This window comes from Odocoileus virginianus, chromosome 13 (genome assembly GCF_023699985.2).
Source record: "Odocoileus virginianus isolate 20LAN1187 ecotype Illinois chromosome 13, Ovbor_1.2, whole genome shotgun sequence".
NCBI lineage: Eukaryota > Metazoa > Chordata > Mammalia > Artiodactyla > Cervidae > Odocoileus > Odocoileus virginianus.
Window position 1 is genome coordinate 17,695,180 of NC_069686.1, and position 22,274 is coordinate 17,717,453.

General features: G+C 37.0%; 1 protein-coding gene across 2 annotated transcripts in view; it reads right to left on the reverse strand.

Annotated features, from left to right (window-relative positions):
* PDK1 (pyruvate dehydrogenase kinase 1) overlaps nucleotides 1-22,274 on the reverse strand; it is a 43,528-nt gene that overhangs the window by 19,282 nt on the left and 1,972 nt on the right. The window contains exons 2-8 of one of the 2 annotated variants that reach the window (XM_020896343.2): nucleotides 22,004-22,145; nucleotides 19,280-19,351; nucleotides 16,546-16,730; nucleotides 16,148-16,243; nucleotides 14,783-14,860; nucleotides 13,013-13,089; nucleotides 11,131-11,229 (exon numbers count right to left, since the gene is read on the reverse strand). In XM_020896343.2, the coding sequence (XP_020752002.2) occupies nucleotides 11,131-11,229; nucleotides 13,013-13,089; nucleotides 14,783-14,860; nucleotides 16,148-16,243; nucleotides 16,546-16,730; nucleotides 19,280-19,351; nucleotides 22,004-22,145 (749 nt within the window). The remainder of the gene's footprint in view (nucleotides 1-11,130; nucleotides 11,230-13,012; nucleotides 13,090-14,782; nucleotides 14,861-16,147; nucleotides 16,244-16,545; nucleotides 16,731-19,279; nucleotides 19,352-22,003; nucleotides 22,146-22,274) is intronic. The other variant, XM_070476017.1, reaches the window with a different exon arrangement.

The following is a 22,274-nucleotide window of genomic DNA, read 5'->3' on the forward strand; positions in this document are numbered from 1 at the left end:
GAAAGTAGACTCATCAATAGTGAAACAGCTCAAGTGAAATCCAGTCTGAAAAACAAAGAAAAAAAAGAAAGAAAATGAACAAAGTATAAAAGACCTGTGGGACTCCATCAAATGTACAGACATGCACATATTGAGAATTCCAGGAGTAAAAAGAGAAAAGAACAAAAATAATATTTGAAGAAATGATAAGTGAAACTTCCTAATTCTGATGAAAAAGATGAAGCTCTTCAAACTCCAAGTATAACAAACTCAATGAGACAGATCAACACCTGGACAGATTACAATCAAACTGTCAAAAGCCAAGAAGAAAGATTCTTAAAAGCACAAGAAAAGTGACTCTCACATACAAAAGATCCAAATAAGAGTAACAGCTGGTTTCTGATCAGAAACCAGGAAGACTAAAAGGCAGTAGGATTAACACTGCTGCTGTTGTCAGTCACTAAGTCATGTCCAACTCTTTGTGACCCTATGGAGTGCAGCATGTGAGGCTTCCTTGTCCTCCACCATCTCCCAGAATCTGCTCAAACTCATGTCCACTGAGTCAGTGATATCATCCAATCATCTCATCCTCTGTTGCCCCCTTCTCCTCCTGTCCTCAATCTTTCCCAGCATGAGGGTCTTTTACAATGAGTCCTTTCTTTGCATCAGGTGGCCAAAGTCTGGGAGCTTCAGATTCAGCATTAGTCCTTCAAATGAATATTCAGGGTTGATTTTCTTTAGGATTAACTGGTATGATCTCCCTGCTTTTCAAGGGACTCTCAACAGTCTTCTCTGGCACCACAATTCAAAAGCATCAATCCTTCAGCACTCAGCCTTCTTTATGGTCCAACTCTCACATCCATAGGTGACTACTGGAAAAACCATAGCTTTGATTAGATGGACCTTTGTTGGCTAAGTGATGTCTCTGCTTTATAATATGTGGTTTAGATTTGTCATAGTCCTTCTTCCAAGGAGCAAGTGTCTTTTAATTTCATGGCTGCAGTCATTGTCTGCAGTGATTTTGAGCATTACTTTACTAGTGTTTGAGATGAGTGCCATTGTGCGGTAGTTTGAGCATTCTTTGGCATTGCCTTTCTTTGGGATTGGAATGAAAACTGACCTTTTCCAGTCCTGTGGCCACTGCTGAGTCTCCCAAATTTGCTGACATATTGAGTGCAGCACTTTAACAGCACCACCTTTCAGGATTTGAAATAGCTCAGCTGGAATTCCATCACCTCCACTAACTTTGTTCGTAGTAATGCTTCCTTCAAGATGGTGGAGTAGAAGGATTAACATAGTCAAAGAAATGAATATAGAAGCTATATATAATATAATAGAATATAGAATATATATTCTATATATAATATAATAGAATATAGAATATATATTCTATATACTCAGACAAAAATTCCATAGCCAGTAAAATTATCCTTCAAAAATGAAGGATAAATTGAGACATTCACAGATAAGCAAAAACTGAAAGTTCATCATTGGTAGAACTCTCCGATCAAGAAATGCTAAAGGGAGTCCTTCATCCTAAAATGAAAGAATACTACACAGTAAATCAAATCCACATGAATAAATAAAGAGCACTAGGAAAGGTAACCACATAGATAAATATAAAGAATAGCTTAAGTGTATTTTTTTGTTCTTAACTTTTTTCTCCAGTATAAATTAAAAGATAAATTCTATAGGGCAATAATTATAAACTTGTGTAGATGAGCATACAATGTATAATGATATATGTTATATGACAATAACAACCCAATGATGGGGAGGGTGAGGGAACAGACCTATCTAGGATCAAAGTCTGTGTGTACTATTGAAATTAAGTTAGTATATAATCTGAACTAGACTGTTATAAATTAACATGTTAATTATAATCTCAGGACAACTACTAAGAAAATAAGTGAAATATAATTAAAAAACAAGAGGAAATTAAAATGATATACTAGGAAATATTATTCTAACCAAAAAGAGTAGCAGTAATGGTGAAATAAAGGACCAAAAAAGACATGAGATATATCTACAAAAAAGGACAAAATGGAAAAATGTAAATTCTAGATTAACAATAATTATGTTAAATGTATGTTACTTGAACATTTTAAAGTAGGACACTGGCAGATGGATTAAAAGGTGATTAAACCATATGATGTTTACAAGAGAAACACTTTAGGTTCAATGACACAAAAAAGGTTCAAAGGAAAAATATGGAAAAATAGACACCATGAAACCAGAAATCAAACGAGAGTTGAGATGGTTATCGGACAGAATATACCTGAAGACAAAGATTGTTGATAAAAATAAGGAAAGACATTGTACAAGGATAAGAGATCAATACATCAAGAAAATATAAAGTTATAAACATGCATACACTTAACAACTGAGCTCCAAAATATGCAAAGCAAAAATTGACAGAATTATAGGGAGAAGTAGACAATTCAACACTAATAGTTGGAAATGTCAATACCCCACTTTAAATTATGGGTGTGCCAAATAGAAGATAAACATGGAAACAGAAGATCTGAATAACAGTAAACCAACTAGACCTAATAGCTATATACAGAACACTCCATCCAACAAAAACAAAATACACATTTTTCTCAAGTACACATGGAACATTCTCCAGGATAAACCACATGTTAAGTCACAAAATAAGTCTTAATAAATGTAAAAGGACTGAATTCATACAAACTATATTTCTGCCACAATGAAATGAAACTGGAAATCAATAGCAAAACAAAATGTGGAGCACTGACACATCATGTGGAAATTAAACACACACTCCTAAACAATCAATGAGTTCATCAAGAAGAAATCACAAGGAAATCATAAAATACTTTGAGATGAATAAAAACAAAAACAAAACATAAAAAATTTATGGGATAGAGAAAACACGGTGCTAAAGGGAATTTATAGCTGTAAAATTACTCAAATCATCAACTTATATTTCCAACTTAAGATACTAAAAAAGAACAAACTACAAAGCAGACAAAAGGAAGAAAATAATAAAGGTAAAATTAATGATATCAAGAAGAGAAAAACAACAGAGAAAAATTCAATGAAACCAAAGGGGGCTTTTTGAAAACATTAACAAAATTGACAAAATTTTAGTTCAGATAATCAAAAATAAGGGTGTGTATGTGTGTGTGTGTTAGTCGCTCAGTTGTATATGAATCTGTGTGACCTCATGGACTATAGGTCCACCAGGCTCCTCTGTCCATGGAATTCTCCAGGCAAGAATACTGGAGTGGGTTGCCATTCCCCTCTCCAGGAGATCTTCCTGACCTAGGGATCGAACCCAGGTCTTCTGGATTGCAGGCGGATTTGTTACCATCTGAGCCACAAGGGAGAAGGCTCAAATTTGCAAAATCAGGAATGAAACTGGGGATAGTACTACCAATCTACAGGAGGCAGCAAACAAAACTTTCCAAATAAAAAGAAATGCAAGAAGGCAAAGTGGTTGTCTGAGGAGGCTAAACAAATAGCTGAGGAAAGAAGAGAAGCGAAAAGCAAGGAAGAAAGGGAAAGGTACACCCAACAAAATGCAGAGTTCCAAAGAACAGCAAGGAGAGACAAGAGGGCCTACTTCAATGAACAATGCAAAGAAACAGAAAAACAACAGAAAGGGTAAGACTAGAGACCTCTTCAAGAAAACTGGGAATATCAAAGGAACATTTCATCCAAAGATGAGCACAGTAAAGGCCAGAAACTGTAAAGACCTAATAGAAGCAGAAGAGATCAAGAAAAGATGGAAAGAATACACAAAACAACGGTACAAAAAAGTTCTTAATGATCTGGATAACCATGACAGTGCAGCCCCTCACTCAGAGTCAGACATTCTGGGTGTGAAGTCAAGTGGGCTTCAGGGAGGCACTGCTGCCAATAAAGTTAGTGGGCGTGATGGAATTCCAGCACAGCTATTTAAAATCCTAAATGGTGATGCTGTTAAACTGCTGGACTCAGTACGTCAGCAAATTTGGAAAACCCAGCAGTGGCCACAAGGCTGGAAAACGTCAATGCTCATCCCAATTCTCAAGAAGGGCAGTACTAAAAAATGTTCAAACACCAGACAGTTGCACTCATCTCCCATGCTAGTAAGTATGTGTTAGTTGCTCAGTCATGTCCAACTCTTTGAAACCCCATGGATTGTAGCCCGTCAGGCTCCTCTGTCCACGGAATTCTCCAGGCAAGAATACTGGAGTGGGTTGCCATGCCCTTCTCCAGGGGATCTTCCTGACCCAGGGAGCAAACCTGGGTCTCCTGCATTGCAGGCAGATTCTTTACCATCTGAGCCACCAGGGAAGCCCCCCATACCAGTAAGGTTAGGCTCAAAATCCACCAAGCCAGGCTTCGGCGTTACATGCAACGAGCACTTCCAGATGTTCAAGCTGGGTTTAGCAAAGGCAGAGGAACCAGAGATCAAACATTCGCTGGATCATAGAAAAAGCAAGGGAATTCCAGAAAAACATCTGCCTATGTTTCATTGACTGTGCTAAAGCCTTTGACTGTGTGGATCATAACGAACTGTGGAAAACTTTTAAAGAGATGAGAACACCAGACCACCTTACCTGTCTCTTGAGAAACCTGTATACAGGTCAAGAATTCTAAGTTAAAACTGGATATGGAACAACTGACTGGTTCAGTATTGAGAAAGGAGTATCACAAAGCTCTTGTCACCCTGTTTGCTTAACTTATACACAGAGCGTATTATGCGAAATGCTGGGCTGGATGAGTTTCAAGCTGGAATCAAGATTGCCAAGAGAAATATCAACAACCTCAGATATGCATATGATACCACTTAATGGCAGAAAGCGAAGAGGAGCTAAAGAGTCTCTAGATGAAGGTGAAGGAGGAGAGTGAAAAATCTAGCTTAAAACTCAATACTAAAAAAAAATCTAAGATCATGGCCTCCCTCAAAAGATCCCATGCATGTGACTGTGGTGTTGGAGAAGACTCTTCAGAGTCCCCTGGACTGCAAGGAGATCCAACCAGTCCACCCTAAAGGAAATCAGTCCTGAATAGTCACTGGAAGGACTGATGTTGAAGCTGAAACTCCAATACTTTGGTCACCTAATGCGAAGAGCTGACTCATTTGAAAAGATCCTGATGCTGGGAAAGATTGAAGGCGGGAGGAGAAGGGGACAACAGAGGATGAGATGGTAGGGTAGGTAGCATCACCAACTCAATGGGCATGAGTTTGAGTAAACTCCAGGAGTTGGTGATGGACAGAGAGGCATCGAGTGCTGCAGTCTGTGGGGTCACCAAGAGTCAGACACGACTGAGCAACTGAACTGAACTGAAGATCATGGCATCTGGTCCCATCACTTCATGGCAAATAGAAGGGGAAAAGGTGGAAGCAGAGACTGATTTCCTCTTTCTTGGGCTCTAAATTCACTGTGGATGGTGACTGTAGCCATGAAATTAGAAGATGATTCCTTCCAAACAGGAAAGCTATGAGAAACCTAGACAGTGTGTTAAAAAGTAAAGATGTCACTTTGCTGACAAAGGTCCGTAGAGTCAAGGCTATGTTCTTTCCAGCAGTCATGTATGGATGTGAGGGCTGGACAATAAAGAAGGTAAAGTGCTGATTAATTGATGCTTTTGAATTGTGGTGCTGGAGAAGACTCTTGAGAGTCCCTTGGAAAGCATGGAGATCAAACCAGTCAATCTTAAAGGAAATCAACTCTGAATATTCATTGGAAGGACTGATGCTGAAGCTGAAGCTCCAATTCTTTGGCCACCTGATGTGAACAGCTGACTCGGAAAAGATCCTGATGCTGGAAAAGATTGAAGGCAGGAGGAGAAGAGGGTAACAGAGGATGAGATGGTTGGATGGCATCACTGACTCAATGGACATGAACTTGGGCATACTCCAGGAGATGATGAGGGACAGGGAAGCCTGGTGTGCTGCAGTCCACGGGGTCATGAAGAGTTGAACATGACTTGGTGACTGAACAACAACTACCAAAATTACAGAAAATAAAAGGGATTATGATGGAAAACCATGAACTGTATACCAATAAATAAGAAAACCCAGGTGAAATGGACAAATTCTTAGACAAACTACAGAAAGTAACTCAGAAAGAAACAAAATAGCTGAATAGATGTATAACTAATGAAGAGACTGAATTGGTAATCAAAACTCTTCTCACAAAGAAAAGAAAAGGCCCAAATGGCTTCACTGGTGGATTCTACAAAAAAGAGTCAATACAAATCCTTCAAAACCTTCTAAAACACAGACAAGGAGGGAGCACTTCTCAACTTATTCAAGAAGGCCAGTTTTACCTGTTATCAAAAGCAGGCAAAGATACCACAAGAAACTACATACTGATAAATATCCCTTATGAATATCAGTGCAAAAATCCTCAAAAAAATGTAAAAAGTGAGGCCTAGCCCCAAAAGGCATGGTTGGTTCAACACACAAAAATCAATCATTCTAATACACCAACTGGTAGACTTCAGAACAAATACCACTTAATCATCTCAATCTACCCAGTGAAGGCATCTGATAAAATCCAACATCCTCTCATGATACTGCTGTAGTTGTTTAGTCACTAAGTCCTGCCTGACTCTTTTATGATTCCATGGACTGTAGCCATCCAGGCTCCTCTGTCCATGGAATTTTCCAGGCAAGAATATTGGAGCAGGTTGCCATTTCCTCCTAAAGGGGATCCTCCCTACCCAGGGATCAAATGGGAGTCTCTTAGTCTCCCGCACTGGCAGGCAAGTTCTTTGTACTAGCGCCACCTGGGAAGCCCCAGTTGTATGCATCAGTTCAGTTCAGTCGCTGAGTTGTGTCCGACTCTTTGTGACCCCATGGACTGCAGCACACCAGGCTTTCCCGTCCATCACCAACTCCCAGAGTTTACTCAAACTCATGTCCATTAAGTCGGTTATGCCATCCAACCATCTCATCCTCTGTCATTCTCCTCTCCTCCCACCTTCAATCTTTTCTAGCATCAGGATCTTTTCCAATGAGTCAGTTCTTTGCATCAGGTGGCCAAAGTGTTGGAGCTTCAGCTTCAGCATCAGTCCTTCCAATGAATATTCAGGACTGATCTCCTTTAGGATGGACTGGTTGGATCTCCTTGCAGTCCAAGGGACTCTCAAGAGTCTTCTCCAGCCGTTCAAAAGCATCAATTATTCAGTGCTCAGCTTTCTTTATGGTCCAACTCTCACATCCACACATGACTACTGGAAAAACCATAGCTTTGACTAGATGGACCTTTGTGGCAAAGTAATGTCTCTGCTTCTCAATATGCTGTCTAGGTTAGTTATAGCTTTTCTTTCAAGGAGCAAGTGTCTTAATTTCATGGTTGCAGTCACCATCTGCAGTGATTTTGGAGCCAAAGAAAAATAGTCTCTCACTGTTTCCATTGTTTCCCCATCTATTTGCCTTGAAGTGATGGGACCAGATGCCCATGATCCTGGTTTTCCGAACGTTGAGTTTTAAGCCAACTTTTTCACTCTCCTCTTTCACTTTTATCAAGAGGTTCTTCAGTTATTCTTCATTTTCTGCTATAAGGGAGGTGTCTAAAATGTGCCAAAAGCCAGGAAATAAATAAGTAGTTGAGAGCATTATTAAGTCCAGATCAAATACTTAAAGAATTCAGTTGAATAAGTAAATAAATGTTTGTTCTTAATGGCATAATAAAAAAATAGCTCATTATATCAAAGAGTTGGACATGATTTAGTGACTGAACAACAAAAATAAACATGGAAGAAAGAAAAAAAAGACTAAAAGTTCTCCTAAGATCAGCAAAGGAAAGGGATACCAGTTCTATTCAGCATCGCACTGGAGGTTCTAGTCACACCAATTAGGCAAGGAAAAAAAAATCAGATTGGAAAGGAAGAAGTAAAATTATCTCCATTTTCAGATGACATGATCTTATGTAGAGAAAATCCTAAGGCGTTCACAAAAAATATTATAAGAACTTATAAATGACTTTGGCAAGGTTGCAAGATACAAGATCAATACATAAAAATCAATTATATGCCTATATACTGGCAATATATAATCCAAAAATTAAGAAAACAATTCCACTTAAAAAGCCCCCAAAAGAATGAAATATCTGAGAATAAAATTATTCTTATACACCATGGAATATTACTCAGCCATTAAAAAGAATTCATTTGAATCAGTTCTAATGAGATGGATGAAACTGGAGCCCATTATACAGAGCGAAGTAAGCCAGAAAGATAAAGACCATTACAGTATACTAACACATATATATGGACTTTAGAAAGATGGTAACGATAACCCTATATGCAAAACAGAAAAAGAGACTCAGATGTATAGAACTGACTTGTGGACTCTGGGAGAAGGCGAGGGTGGGATGTTTCAAGAGAACAGCATTGAAACATGTATATTATCTAGGGTGAAACAGATCACCAGCCCAGGTTGGATACATGAGACAAGTGCTCGGGCCTGGTGCACTGGGAAGACCCAGAGGGATCGGGTGGAGAGGGAGGTGGGAGGGGGGACTGGGATGGGGAATACATGTAAATCCATGGCTAATTCATTTCAATGTATGACAAAAACTACTGTAATGATGTAAAGTAATTAGCCTCCAACTAATAAAAATAAATGGAAAAAAAAAATAAAAAATAAATAAATTATTGCTATCAAAAAAAAAAAATTAATAGATGAAGTATAAGACTTGTGCACTAAAAATCAGAAAACATTGTTGAAAAAAGAGATTTAAATAAGTGGAAAGACATCCTGTTGTTCACAAACTGGAAGACTTACTTGATTTAAACATTGAACTTGATCCCCATTAAAAACTCAAGCTAACGTTTTTTTGCAAAATCTGAAACACTGATACTAAAATTCTTATGAAAATGCGTGGAACCCACAATAGTCAAAAAACGTTGAAAGAGAACAACAAAGTTTGAGGAATCACATTTGCCAATTTCAAAATTTACAACCAAGAAGTAATAATCAAAATGTTCCTAAGGAGAGATACGCAGACCAATGGGATAGAATTGAAAATCAAGAAATAAACCTATATATTTATAAGCAATTGAATTTTGACAATGATGACAAGAAAATTCGAATGAGAAAAAGTAGCCTTTTTACAAATGGTACTGGGATTATCTACAGGCAAAAGAGTGAAACTGGAGTCCCTACTTCAAATCATTTACAAAAATTAACTCAAGATGGATTAAAGACCTAAATGTAAGAACTAAAACTTTAAAGCTCTTAGAAACAAAGAAAGGCATATATTATTGTGACTTTTGAATTAGGCAATGGCCTCCTACATGTGACACTAAAAGCACAAGCAATAAACGAAAAAAACAGAATAATTAAAATTCTTCAAGATTAAAACCTTTGTGTTTCAAAGAACACTCAAGAAAGTGAAAAGGTAAGCCACGGAATGGGAGAACACTGGCAAATCATATATCTCATCAGGAACTAGCATCAACAATAGAAAATAAACAAATGGAGAAAACTCTTACAATTCAACAATAAAAAGGTAACCTACTTAAAAACTGAGCAAAGGATCTTAATGGACACTTCTTTAAAAAAAAAAGTACCATGAGATATTAGAATCGGAATGGCTATAATCTAATAGGATGGCTACAATCAAAAAGACTGACAATAACAAATGTTGGTAAGGATGTGGAAAAATTGCTACCTTCATTCATTACTGATGGAAATGTAAATTGGTACAGTCACTTTTAAAATGAGTTTGGTATTCCCCAGAAGTTAAACAGAGTTACCTATAAACAATTCAGCTTTTAGGTATATACATAAGAGACCCGAAAACCAATGTTCACTTGTACACAAATGGCAGCATTATTTATAATAACAAAAAAATGAATGAATACATGCTATAACATTATATTGAGTGAAAGAAGTCAGTCACAAAAGACTACATATTATACGACTGAATTTTTATGAAGTGTCCAAAATAGGGAAGTCCGTACACAGAAAATGGATTAGTGGTTGCCAAAGGGTGGGGAGAGGGAGAAATGAGAAGTGACTGTTAATGAGCACTGGTTTTTTCTTGGGAGTGAGGAAAATGTCCTGAAATTAAACAGTGGTATGGTTACACAACCTTGTGAACACACTAAAAACCACCGAATTGTATATTTAAAAAAAAAAAGAACACTAGATATCTTCAAAATCCTTGAAAGATGATTATTTCTAGTCTGGAATTCCATGTATGAACTTAAATACTGGGAAAATGGCAACTGAGGCTAGGCAACTGAGAGGGAAGAAGCTCTAAGAGAGCTAACTCCTCAGCTACCATAACCAAAAGCCAATATTTACTGTTTAAAAAATTTTAATTTCATAAACAGCAATATTAGAAAATGTCTTTCAACTACAGCAATACTAAGAGAAATAAGAAAAAGACCGTCTCTGAGTGGTGACCTACAAGTGGCAAGGAACTGACATATTTCATTTTCATCTCTCTACATTTATTAATTCAATACAAAATTTAAAATGATTTTTTAAAAAAGAGAAACATCATCATACTCTAAGAAACTGAGCTATCTAAGAAAAATGTAGTAGAAAAGGCCTGGGACGAGGGTCAATGAACATAAATTTGAGCAAACTCAGTGAGATAATGGGGACAAAGGCGCCTGGCACACAGGAGTCCATGGCATCACAAAGAGTTGGACAAGACTCAGAAACTTATCAGGGGTCACAGGACTGACATCCTGTCCTGTGTCATTTATTCGAGATCTAATAATGAGCTAATCACTGTGTCTAGTTTCTGTAAAATTGAGAATAAAATTACCTTTGCCCCTTACTGAAGAGCTGTTAGGAAAATCAAATGAAACACTTAAAAGCAGATTTAAAAGCATTGTTTAAAAAGGAGAAATTATGTACTATCTAAATATTACTATAAATACCCAAATATTTTAGATTTCACTTATCAAAGTAGGTATCAAACTGGACAGACATCAATTTGCAAAACTGTCTGCCTCCAGGGTTTACTTTAACCTGAATCATCTGGATAAAGGGTCAGAACAGAAACAGACTCAAAGGGAAATTTCATAACCTGCCAAATAAATGAAACGATGCGCTTATTATCTCTTAGGAACAGGATTTCTTCTTCTGGAAATAAATTACGTCTTCTGGAAAACATGTACATGTCCGTACATTAATTTTTAAAAATTTAAAAAAACAGCACTTACCTTCACAGTCAAATCCTCTTTACCCAGTGTGACATGGACCTGAATAGACGGATAAACACCTTTGTCAGCATGATGCTCCATCGTTGCTCTCATTGCATTCTGAAAATCATAAGGGTTACGTTAAAAATACAACTTTAAAGAAAGAGAGAAACTAAGTACAATTTTCAAGTAAATATGCACTCCTTGATATTTTTAAAGAATTTAATGAAAACATGCCTGAGAATCATAATTCATAACTAAATTTAAAGAACTACTTCTAAAAAATAAGTCATTTTAGAGGACTTGGTAGGTAAAAATCTGATTTTCTAAAATCAGAACCTCAACATTTTTAAGTAGCTTCATATGAAAGCAGAAAATTCTACCCAAATATTTTTATAATTTGGTAGATAATGGGCAAGCCTTATTTTTGAAAACAGTCTCATCTCTATTTTAAAGAACCATTTTAATTGTCATAAATTACTTTAAGAAAAAGCAATTTTTTCATTTAGTACTAATAGCAGGTCTTATTATGATGTAGAAATGAATCTAATTTACTACTAATTGGAAACTAGAATATTTATTTACACAGTAAGACAGTTTTGACCAATTCCTAAAGGATACAGGGTATACAACACCAACAGAGCATAAGCACTAAGCAATCACATGACATGTAGCACTGAAGCAGGAACTGCTAAGCCTAGATACAGTCTAAAAGGCAACAGACTGGGCTGCACGTGGAGTGTGTAGCCTTGGAACACCAACAGGACAGAGTCCCCCGAGGAAGAGATTCTGTCCTCTCTACCGAAGGCCACTTAAGATCAGGTTTCAGATGGAAGCCATTATTACCGACATAATATAAAATCTATTACATAATATGGTAGTATTCCTTTTACTAAGCATCATAGGGAACAAAATCTTTAGGTGACTGAAATTTCAAGGAAAAAATTACTTTTAATACTTTCAGTGCAAATCGTTTATTCATGTAACCACTTTGGTAGAAAGGTTTTTATAAGATATTAGATACATTCTTGCTGTCTTAGAACCAAGAACATTTTTCAATCTTTGCTATTCTAAGACAGTCAGCCAGTTTTTTATGTTTCAGTGTATTTTTCTTTTTTCATGATCAGGCTGAAAGCCACCTCTTCTCTCTTCCACCTGCTCCTGGCTGAAGACATGGTAATCACACTGAGAGAGACTACAGGCTTGATGTGGGGTAGTATTTTCAGCCTCATGGACCTGTACTCCTCATCACCCACTTTCTTGTCTACCAGCAATTGTCTTTGGTATGCTGATGAGAAAAAATGTACTCTCAACATTATGAGCATAATTGTATTTGGTTTTCAAAATGTGTTGTAAAGAGCAAATATAACAGCAGAAGTCATGTAAGTCAATGTAAGTGACTTTCTCCAAAAAAATGCATACAACAATGCATAAGATAGTAGGACTGTGGTCCGTTAGGGGTGGAGAATCATGCTAAGCATTTTTCTTTGTAAAAATACAAGTAAAATTGTATCAAACACCTATAACGTGCTTCCACTGTATAAGATATTTAGGATGTTATTCTCAATCCTCCTAACAACCTGGATAATAGTATTATCCTTGCTTGACAGAGGAGGAAACTGAGGCTTGGGGTTGAGGTACTTCCACAAGGTCACACACATTTTAGGTGGCTGAATTGGAATTCAAATCCAGGTCTTTCTGAGTCCCAGGTCTGAGCTTACCACTACACTGAGGGCATCAGTGTTGATCAACAGCTTATCTCCACTGATGTGCCATGACGCTGAACACCAACGGCATCTTTTAATGAAACTGAGGAAAACCTGGTAGAGTATTTAAACTTTCAAAGCAGGTTCCTAACCTTAGGAAAGGACTGATAAAGGTGATGTAATACTATGTTACAAACCTTGAAAAGTTCAAACACCATGTGATAGAGATGGGATGGTACATAAACCACTTGTATTGGCTGTCCTGGTGATTTTGCTACAGAGCAGAAGAGAAAAATATGAAAGTACAGAGAGATGTGCTTAAAGCATTTTAAAGACTGTATTGTGTAGTGCTGAAAAGAAAACATTTACTATGGAGGACAGTACTACTGGGGGGAAAAGGGCTACACCAGCTCTTTACTGTATCTGTGTTTGAATGCCAGGTTCACACAATTTATACCTGCCTGTGACAACATGAGTCCTGAAGTCACTCTTGCAATCCTGCATAACCAGCTACCAACCCACCTTCCCATTCTTGTTTATGATGGTTGAGTCTAAGACACTCAATCTTATGGTCAGAATTTTTTCCTTCCAAAAAGAAGTGTTTAAATTCTTTAAATTTAAGTGTTTAAAGTCTTTAAATTCCATGGTCCAACTCACATAAATACATTCTTTCTTTAAAAAGCCATTTTTAAATTGTTTCACCCAGGTGGGATGTTTTATTTTGGGGATTTCTGTGCATGTAGATTCAAATAAAAACTTTGAGCTAGCATTGACTTATCAAGGACCACTAATTCTACATTCAAACATGTTTAACAGGAGCCCAGTTGGGGGTAGAGAACAGATAACAACCAAACCAGAACTTTCAGTGAAGGCGTAAGAGTCGCCATACCTCAGAATTCTCATTCAGCCAATAAGCTGGACTCTCCAATGAATGAACTGGCTCTCAGAAACACAGATGGTACATCTGGAAACTGCCCACAGCAGTCCAGGTTCCCAAACTATCACTTGTGCCTTGTGGTTCTTATTCACTGAATGTACTATTATGGCTTTAGAAAAACCAGGCAACTCTATTTTGAAGGGGGCAACTTCTTCCACTGCCTTCCCACTCTAAGGTCCAGAATACAACTCAGCAGAAGCCTATTTAATTTTATTCTTCTTACAGGGTCATTTTAACTGAGGTACTGTCTCCCTCTATCAAACTACCCTACCTCCAGGGAAAACAGAGACAACTCATCAATCTCCTTCCAAGGCATCTAAACCTTCTGTGTCCAAAAGAAGACCATCAGAGATAATCAGAGTCTCAAACAGATGGACATCTTTCTTTCTTCTTTTACATCTCCAGTCTTTTTAGTTCCTCGACAATAAAAAGTTGGTTTACAACTCAGGAAGTAGAAATCTTAAAGGGTAAACCTTACATTAGTGAAGTACATATAAAAGTCAGATGTAATTTTCTTGAAAGCATTAGTCGCTCAGTCGTGTCTGACTCTTTGCGACCCCGTGGACTATAGCCCACCAGGCTCAGGCTCCTCTGTCCAAGGAATTCTCCAGGCAAGACTACTGGAGTGGGTAGCCATTCCCTTCTCCAAGGGGTCTTCCTGACCCAGGGATCAAACCCGGGTCTCCTGCATTGCAGGCAGATTCTTTACCGTCTGAGCCACCAGAGAAGGATCACTTTTTTCTGAGACTAACCAGGAAATAAAAAATAAGCAAAGAATCAATATTATCAATTAAAATAATGAAAATGGGAAAGAAAAAGGCAAAATGTCTTTCAGAAAAAATCCAACTAAATTAAAAAATATACATATATACGTACAAACACATAAATACATCTATTTTTAACATGATTTCTCTCCCTCAGCTTTCATATCCAGTAAAGAAGTTGTTTTATATTAAAACAAATTTAACTTCTTATCATTCCTCTCAGGTAGTCATAACACTAATCATTAAGGAAAAGGCATCAGGCTTACCATTTAGTTCTTCAAGTTCTAGTTCGGGAGAGTTAATATAATACAAATCACACAGACGCCTAGCATTTTCATAGCCATCTAGTGCGAATCAAAACAAAAAAGTCATTAAATAAATTTACTTCTGCTTCATGAAGATGGCAATAATATATAGACAAATGAAATTTTAAAGCTTTCTACAGAAAAAAATATACTTTAATAATCTTAGTTTGGGGAAGGTCTTTTTAAAATATGACATGACAAAACCTAAGGCCATATAAAGCGAAAAGTGACAGATATGATTACAAAAAAATTTTCAAATATCTGTATGGGAAAAGACACCATAACAAAGTAAAAAGAAAACCAGCAGATTGAAGAAAATATTTACAATACATGTAACAAAAATTTAGAGTTGGTAAGGGTTTAGGGAATACTCACTCTCATTCATTGTTTGATACATTTTTGGAGTTATAAAATTTTAAATGCATTTTAAATATTTTTAATTCTAGAAATCCTGCCTTCTAAAATACTAGCAAAAGTCAGCACATATATAAGGATGTCTATTGCAATACTGTTGGTGATAGAAACAACAGAAATATGCATCAATAGGAGTATGGATTAATACATTCTGATACATCCCTAACAGTCATTCAAAAACCTGGTGTACAGACCAAGTTGGGTGCATGAGACAAGTGCTCGGGCCTGGTGCACTGGGAAGACCCAGAGGGATCGGGTGGAGAGGGAAGTGGGAGGGGGGACCGGGATGGGGAATACATGTAAATCCATGGCTAATTCATTTCAATGTATGACAAAAACCACTGCAATGATGTAAAGTAATTAGCCTCCAACTAATAAAGATAAATGGAAGGAAAAAAAAAAGAGAGAGAAAAAAAAATAATTAAAAGCTCATATTTGGAAAAAAAAAAAAAAACCCTGGTGTATATCCACATGTACTACACATGGCACAATGTTTGTAAATTTACAGAAAAACATACACAAAGTATCTTATGTTCCAGAAACAGCAATGTAAGACCAACAATTATGTGTGTGCACAAGCATACATGGTACAAACAGAAAAAGCTATGGCAAGATACAAGCCAAACTATTATGAATTATGGCTTCAATATAGGGAATTAGGAGGGAATAAGGAAATATTTTGAAGTCAAATAGATACCCTCATAATATCACCACTTTTTGCCTAATAAAGCATGGTATCAACAAAACATTCATCCTATACACAGTGCACAATTAGCATTATAAAGTCATTTTTAAACCCATGCATGGGTTATATCATTTTATCTCATGATTCAAATAACTGTTTTAATAGCAAGAAAAAACACTCAACAATTTTGATTTTGGCATTCTTTCTGAAAGGAGAAATGTATTTACCTTTAATAACTTCAACCACATTGCAGTTTGGATTTATACTTCCAACGTGTTTGCGATGAGATAAGCTTCCTTTGCCTTTTCCACCAAATAATAAAGCTATAAAAAATTAAAAAACAAATAAAATAAGCTAAAATACATAATGTCACTGTCTGGATTTGACTACTGTTTCTCTAATTGGTACCAAACAGTAGAACAAGTATTTTCCTTAAAACATAAAACATGTCACATAACATTAAACATAAATTTAAAAACCTTTCAATGGCAGTCTATTTGCTTTCCTTAATAAAAAAAAAAAAAAGTAAAATTAAATGTTCTCCCTAAAAGGAAGTTTTCTAAATAAATGTAAAATATATCAACACAGATTATTTAGCTTCTTCTCGTGACCTCCAGACACTTACAGTGCTGATTAAGTAACATTCTAATTGAAATTCGACTCATGTAGAAACGATCCAAAAAATACTGAACATTCTGGCTGGTGACAGGATCCACCCCGAAGCTCTCCTTGTATTCAACCACACCTTCAGCCATTGTGGGTATCACGTCATTGTGTCGGTTCCTGATCCGTATCACAGTGTCTGTAAAGCTAAACAAACCTGTCTGTCAAAACAGCCAAATATTTTGGCAAGTGAATCTGATACTAAAATCTAAATTTAGCCAATTATACTAGACAAGAAATGCCTAATTCAGTAAAAGCAGCATCAAGGCATGTTTTCTTACACTTATTTAAGTAAATTTCAGATCATAAAATATACCATCTCTATGGAGATGTTAAGAAACTCCAAAATAAATAAAACTTGTGAAATGTAATTATTTTCTTGGAACTCCTAAAAGCAAGGCTGCCGCAAAACACAATCCTACCAAATGTGAAGGGTTTTCTTTAACCATCATCAACTAATATTATTTCAACACCTGCTAAGAGGATGGGATCCAGGCACAGTGAGCATAAGAGAAGACAGAGCACTTGCTTCCAGGGAACACGTGCTCTGTAAGGAATGACAATGAATGAGCCAATAAAGGCTGTCTGTTTTGGAACCATTCCCCAGGTTCAAAAGAGAAAGGGCCACTTAGAAAAGAAGAAAGGAATTCTAATTCCATTCATTCTATGAGTTTAAAAAAAAATGGGAGAAGAAAAAGTGATTGTGTGTTCAAAGAAAAATCTTCAAATCATCCAGCACTTCTATTTCTGTCATTTGAAGACACTGCTGCTTGAAGACACTACTGCATGGCTTTGCCAACAGACGTCCGTCTAGCCAAAACTATGGTTTTTCCAGTAGTCATGTATGGATGTGAGAGTTGGACCATAAAGAAAGCTGAGCACTGAAGAATTGACGCTTTTGAACTGTCGTGTTGGAGAAGACTCTTGAGAGTCCCTTGGACTGCAAGGAGATCCAACCAGTCAATCCTAAAGGAAATCAGTCCTGACTATTCTTTGGAAGGACTAATGCTAAAGCTGAAGCTCCAATACTTTGGCCACCTGATGCAAAGAAATAACTCACTGGAAAAGACCCTGATGCTGGTTAAGATTGAAGGCAGCAGGAGAAGGGGACGACAGAGGATAAAATGGTTGGATGGCATCACTGACTCAATGGACATGAGTTTGAGCAAGCTCTGGGAGTTGGTGATGGACAGGGAAGCCTGGTGTGCTGCAGTCCATGGGGTCACAAAGAGTTGGACATAGCCCAGCGACTGAAGTGAACTGAACTGCATGGCTAATTTAAAGAACTAAATGAAAGAGGAAACAAGTCTTAGTTGTGAAGTAACAAAATCCACCTAATAATATATCCATCAGAACTCATACTTCCAAATGACTGCTTCCTCATTCAAAGTCTTCAAAGTCATCATCTTGACTACTATTAACCTATTCCAATGATGGTCTCATTGCTCAAAATATTTTTGGAATTCCTAGTTTGTAATTAGTTTCAAAACCAAACTGTTAATCCAAAATACAAACAACAAAACTCCTCAAAAACAATTCATCATTTCTAGTCACTTCTTAATCATTTATTTCAAATCTCTCTCTTTTGTCAAAACCAAAATAGCATTATTCCGCCTGGCTGCCCACATTATTATTTTAAAATTCAGCTCTGAATGACTATTTTCAGAAGGTTTTTCAGCATAACATTTACCTTTAAGTAATACTGAATGGGTCTAAATCCATTTGCTGTCCATGTGAGCCTAATGCTATTTAAGACTTTTTGTGCACAAATAGTATCTCTTTTTGCACAGATAGTATTACTTCAATAGAGTCATTTTAAAGAGTAAATGACATCATCTGTGTAAATTTTGCTGCATACCTACACAAATTCTTGGTGTTATTTTCAGACCAAAATCATGTTTAAAAAGTGAAATGTTGCTATCACCTTTAAAGACAGTAAAAAAAAAAAAGTGTAATGGACTTGGAGGACAACAACAGAGACAGTCTTTAAGTTCTGAGCAACATTCACTGGAATAAGCAGGTAACTTGCCTTAGGGGACTATGGGGCTTATTAGTCCTGGTATGTTGTTTATTAATAGGTCACATTACTTACATTGTCTTGCAGACCACAGGTCATAAACTAGAGACAAGTTTTTGTCCTGCAGGCCTTCAGTGTTTGTTGAAAGTTTAGTTTCCCATCTTTCAAAATTAGGAAATCTAACTTAAAAAAACAAAAATTACTAGACTTGCAGCTTTTCTTATACCCACTCCCCGCAAGACACACACACACACATCACATGATCTGGGCAGTGTTTCTGCTCGGCAATCGTCAGTAGAGCTGAGGGGCTGTCCTTCAGAAGCATGCACTCGTCTCCAAGTCTTCACCAGTCTCCTACCATCCAAGTGGCCCTGAGACCACATCAAGATTTCCCCTGATCACCACGTTTGAACTGCATCTTTCTTTACACTAGAGTGAAGAGAAACATGAAGCTTTTCTTATGCCCAGTCCAATTTCTGAATTTATGTTACCGGGCTGGCCTGTATGGACTGCGACAGACACATATACTATCATATGTTCTAAAGTAGCAAAAAGCCAAAAGTTAATCAATTTCCCTAAAATGATCCAACAGCAATAATTTACATTTTTATATGATGTTCAAAGAGTATATGATGATGTTTTATGTGATGTTCAAATAAGGCAAAACATCTGTACTTACTCATAAATAGTTTTAGTATCTTCAGCACTTTTGTCCTTAAACTCAAGAAGCTCTTGAAGACTCTGGATATACCTAAAATGTAAATCAACCCCTTGTAAGGTTGTTCTTTTATATTTTGAAAGTCCAATATTATGAAAATGATCAAGTGACATTTTAAACATTACTTTACTGTTAGTTAATTTTTAGCAAATTATGATTGAAGTGAGATTTGTATACCCATTCACATTCAAGCAAAGTGCCTGACAGTAATTAGAAGGTACATTCTCTCCTAAAAGCTTAGGTTAAATTTGATTTAAGAATCTCTCTCTTTTTTCAGTTCTCTAAGTAGTTTTTAAATTCTTAAAATTACCACTGTACATTACAGTATAAATATACTGATGGTCATGGGAACTGAGTCTGTCACCAACAATTCTGTGATCTTGGGCAAATGACTTAACTTGTCTTAGTCTCAGTAAAATGTGGAGGCCAGCTTACCTTGGTCTAAGAATCTAATGTAAATGTCTTTGTTTTAAAACCGTAATTGTAGATGTTACATCCAGTTGGCAAATGCTTATTAAAAGTCTACAATCTAACACGTGGTTCTTCTAAACAACTGAACAAAAACACAAAAGTCATGAAAATACACATTTTTAATTTACTGAGAAATACAAAGGAGCAAATGACCCGGTAAAGGAGCAAAATGAGGAAAGTCAAACGACTGACGGTCACGCTGCAGAGCACGACGGCAGCGAAGAGCCAGCGCCAAAACACCTATCGGTCCATGGCCTCTCGTGTAAGGTCTGCTTCGGCTGCACCTTCAGCTGCCACATTTTAGTAGGTGTCCCGGGGCAATGAAGTGTTTTAAAAATCTGCAAATCTCCATGTTGGTTTGGAAAGTTGTTTCTGACAAACAATATGCCCTACTGCATGCCAAGGCATTCCAAAGTCTAGTGATTCTGAGTCTACTGTTGTGACTTAACCCTTCCTCTTCACTGGCAAGAACAATTATGCTTTTATTCAGAAGATACTGAAACCAAGCAGGACCCTGTGGGGCTCCTGGGCACAGAAGCCTTTCCCTGGCCCCCATTTCCTATTTGTAGGCAACAGACTCCAGTCTCCATGATCTTCCTTGAGGTCCAATGGGCAAGTTCAAACAGGTGCTAATCAGGGAAGAAAGGATGCAGAGACAAGGGAGAAGCAGCCAAGAAACAATAGTGCAGACTTGGGAGTCGGTCTGGTCTCACCTCAAGAGATACACATCTTTGAATTCTTTTACAGCACTAAGACACCCAACAAAAGAAAGATGTTAGCATTTTTCATTCCAGAGAAGGTTTGATAATCTCAAGAAGCACATCAGGAGACCACCTGAGGCCAGATTAAAGGCCTGTAGGCCCTGCATGTACCCTGATCATTATCAGCAACCTCTCCCTTGAACCACTGCTATAAAACTCCTCACCAAACATCCCCGGGTTGGGACACACAGTTTTTCAGGGCAAGATCCTGCTGTGTCCTCCTTTGCCTGGCAAAGCAATAAAGCTATTCTTTTCTACTTCACCTGAAACTCTGGCTTCAAGATTCAATTCAGCACCAGTGAACAGAGGCAGAGTTTTGGGCATTAAACTGTCAACATTTACAATGTGTTAGGCACAGATATTTTTAAAATGTAACATATTCTACTTTTAATGATTTTTTTCTTAAAAAGAAGGAATAAACCACCATAGAAAATTATCTGTTCTCCTTGCATCAGAGTTCCTAAACAAATGCCTCTTACTTAAATCACATTTCTAACTATTCCATTTTTCGACTGGAGAGTCTCTGATTATCAATTATGGAGTAGTCATATTTCTTTCACTTATTTTAAAAAGTTGACATTATATCAGCTTCTCCCATAATTATAATGCTTACAACAGGAAAGCTAGGATCTCCATAAATCATAATTGGGAAATGCCTTGCAACTAAATTTTTCCATTTAAGACTGAACTCTGGCAAACTCTTTTGTTTGGAATGTATAGTGGTTAACAGAATAACACTTTTAATAACATTAACAAGAAAGGCTGTATACAGGTGGCCACATATGCATGCACACCCTTAATAATTCCACTGTCATTTTTTAGAAGGGAGATCATAGTTTCTACACAATTCTAGTAACTTCTAATTGTTTTTAAATGGTAGAATAAATATTTTAACTTTTGTGATTTATTAAGATATACTTCAATACAATAAATTCAGTTTATAAAAATATTTACACCCTTTAAGGCATTTTATTATCTGACTTCAGCATACAGCAGTAGAAACAAGCAAATCTGAGTTTGAATCCCAGCTCTACTATGAATGTTTTTGCCTTAGGCAAAGGACTTAATCTGTAGGTACGTCCATTTCTTCATCTGTAAAATGGATGCCTACTGGGCAGGGTTATTGAAGGGATTAAAGGTAAAGTATGTAAATCTCTAGCCATCAACTTATGGTAGATATTTTTAATACATTATGAAATAACATCCTTGGAGATTTAATAACACAAATCTCAAGTATAGTGTCTGTATTTCTGTGCATTTCTGATCTTTTTTTTAAAACCAAAAAGTAGTACAGTCCAGGATTCAGGTGACCGGGCCAGACACACCCAAACAGAGGAGAGGAATGCTGCTACTACCTTGAGACACCATTGAAGAGTAAAGAAGTATTTGCTTTAACTTTGGGTAAAGTCTACAACTCCACTCAAACTGCAAACGCAAGAACAGTGAATCTTACCAGCTCTGTACCAACTGAACTGATGGTGTCCTGAGAAGATTATCTGGAAGAAGACTTATTTCTTTCATTATATTTGCCAATCTCACAGGCAGCTCTTGCCGCAGAAACATAAATGAGGTCTTTTCACAAGCATTCACAGATCCTGAAACCAAATACAGTGTGAACAGCAGTAAGTGGAAGCCACAAGGCAGAGAGAAACGCAGACAGAGTTATTTGACAAGTGATAGCATCACCATAATGACAAGGCAAGAAGAGGAGCATGGGACAAGAC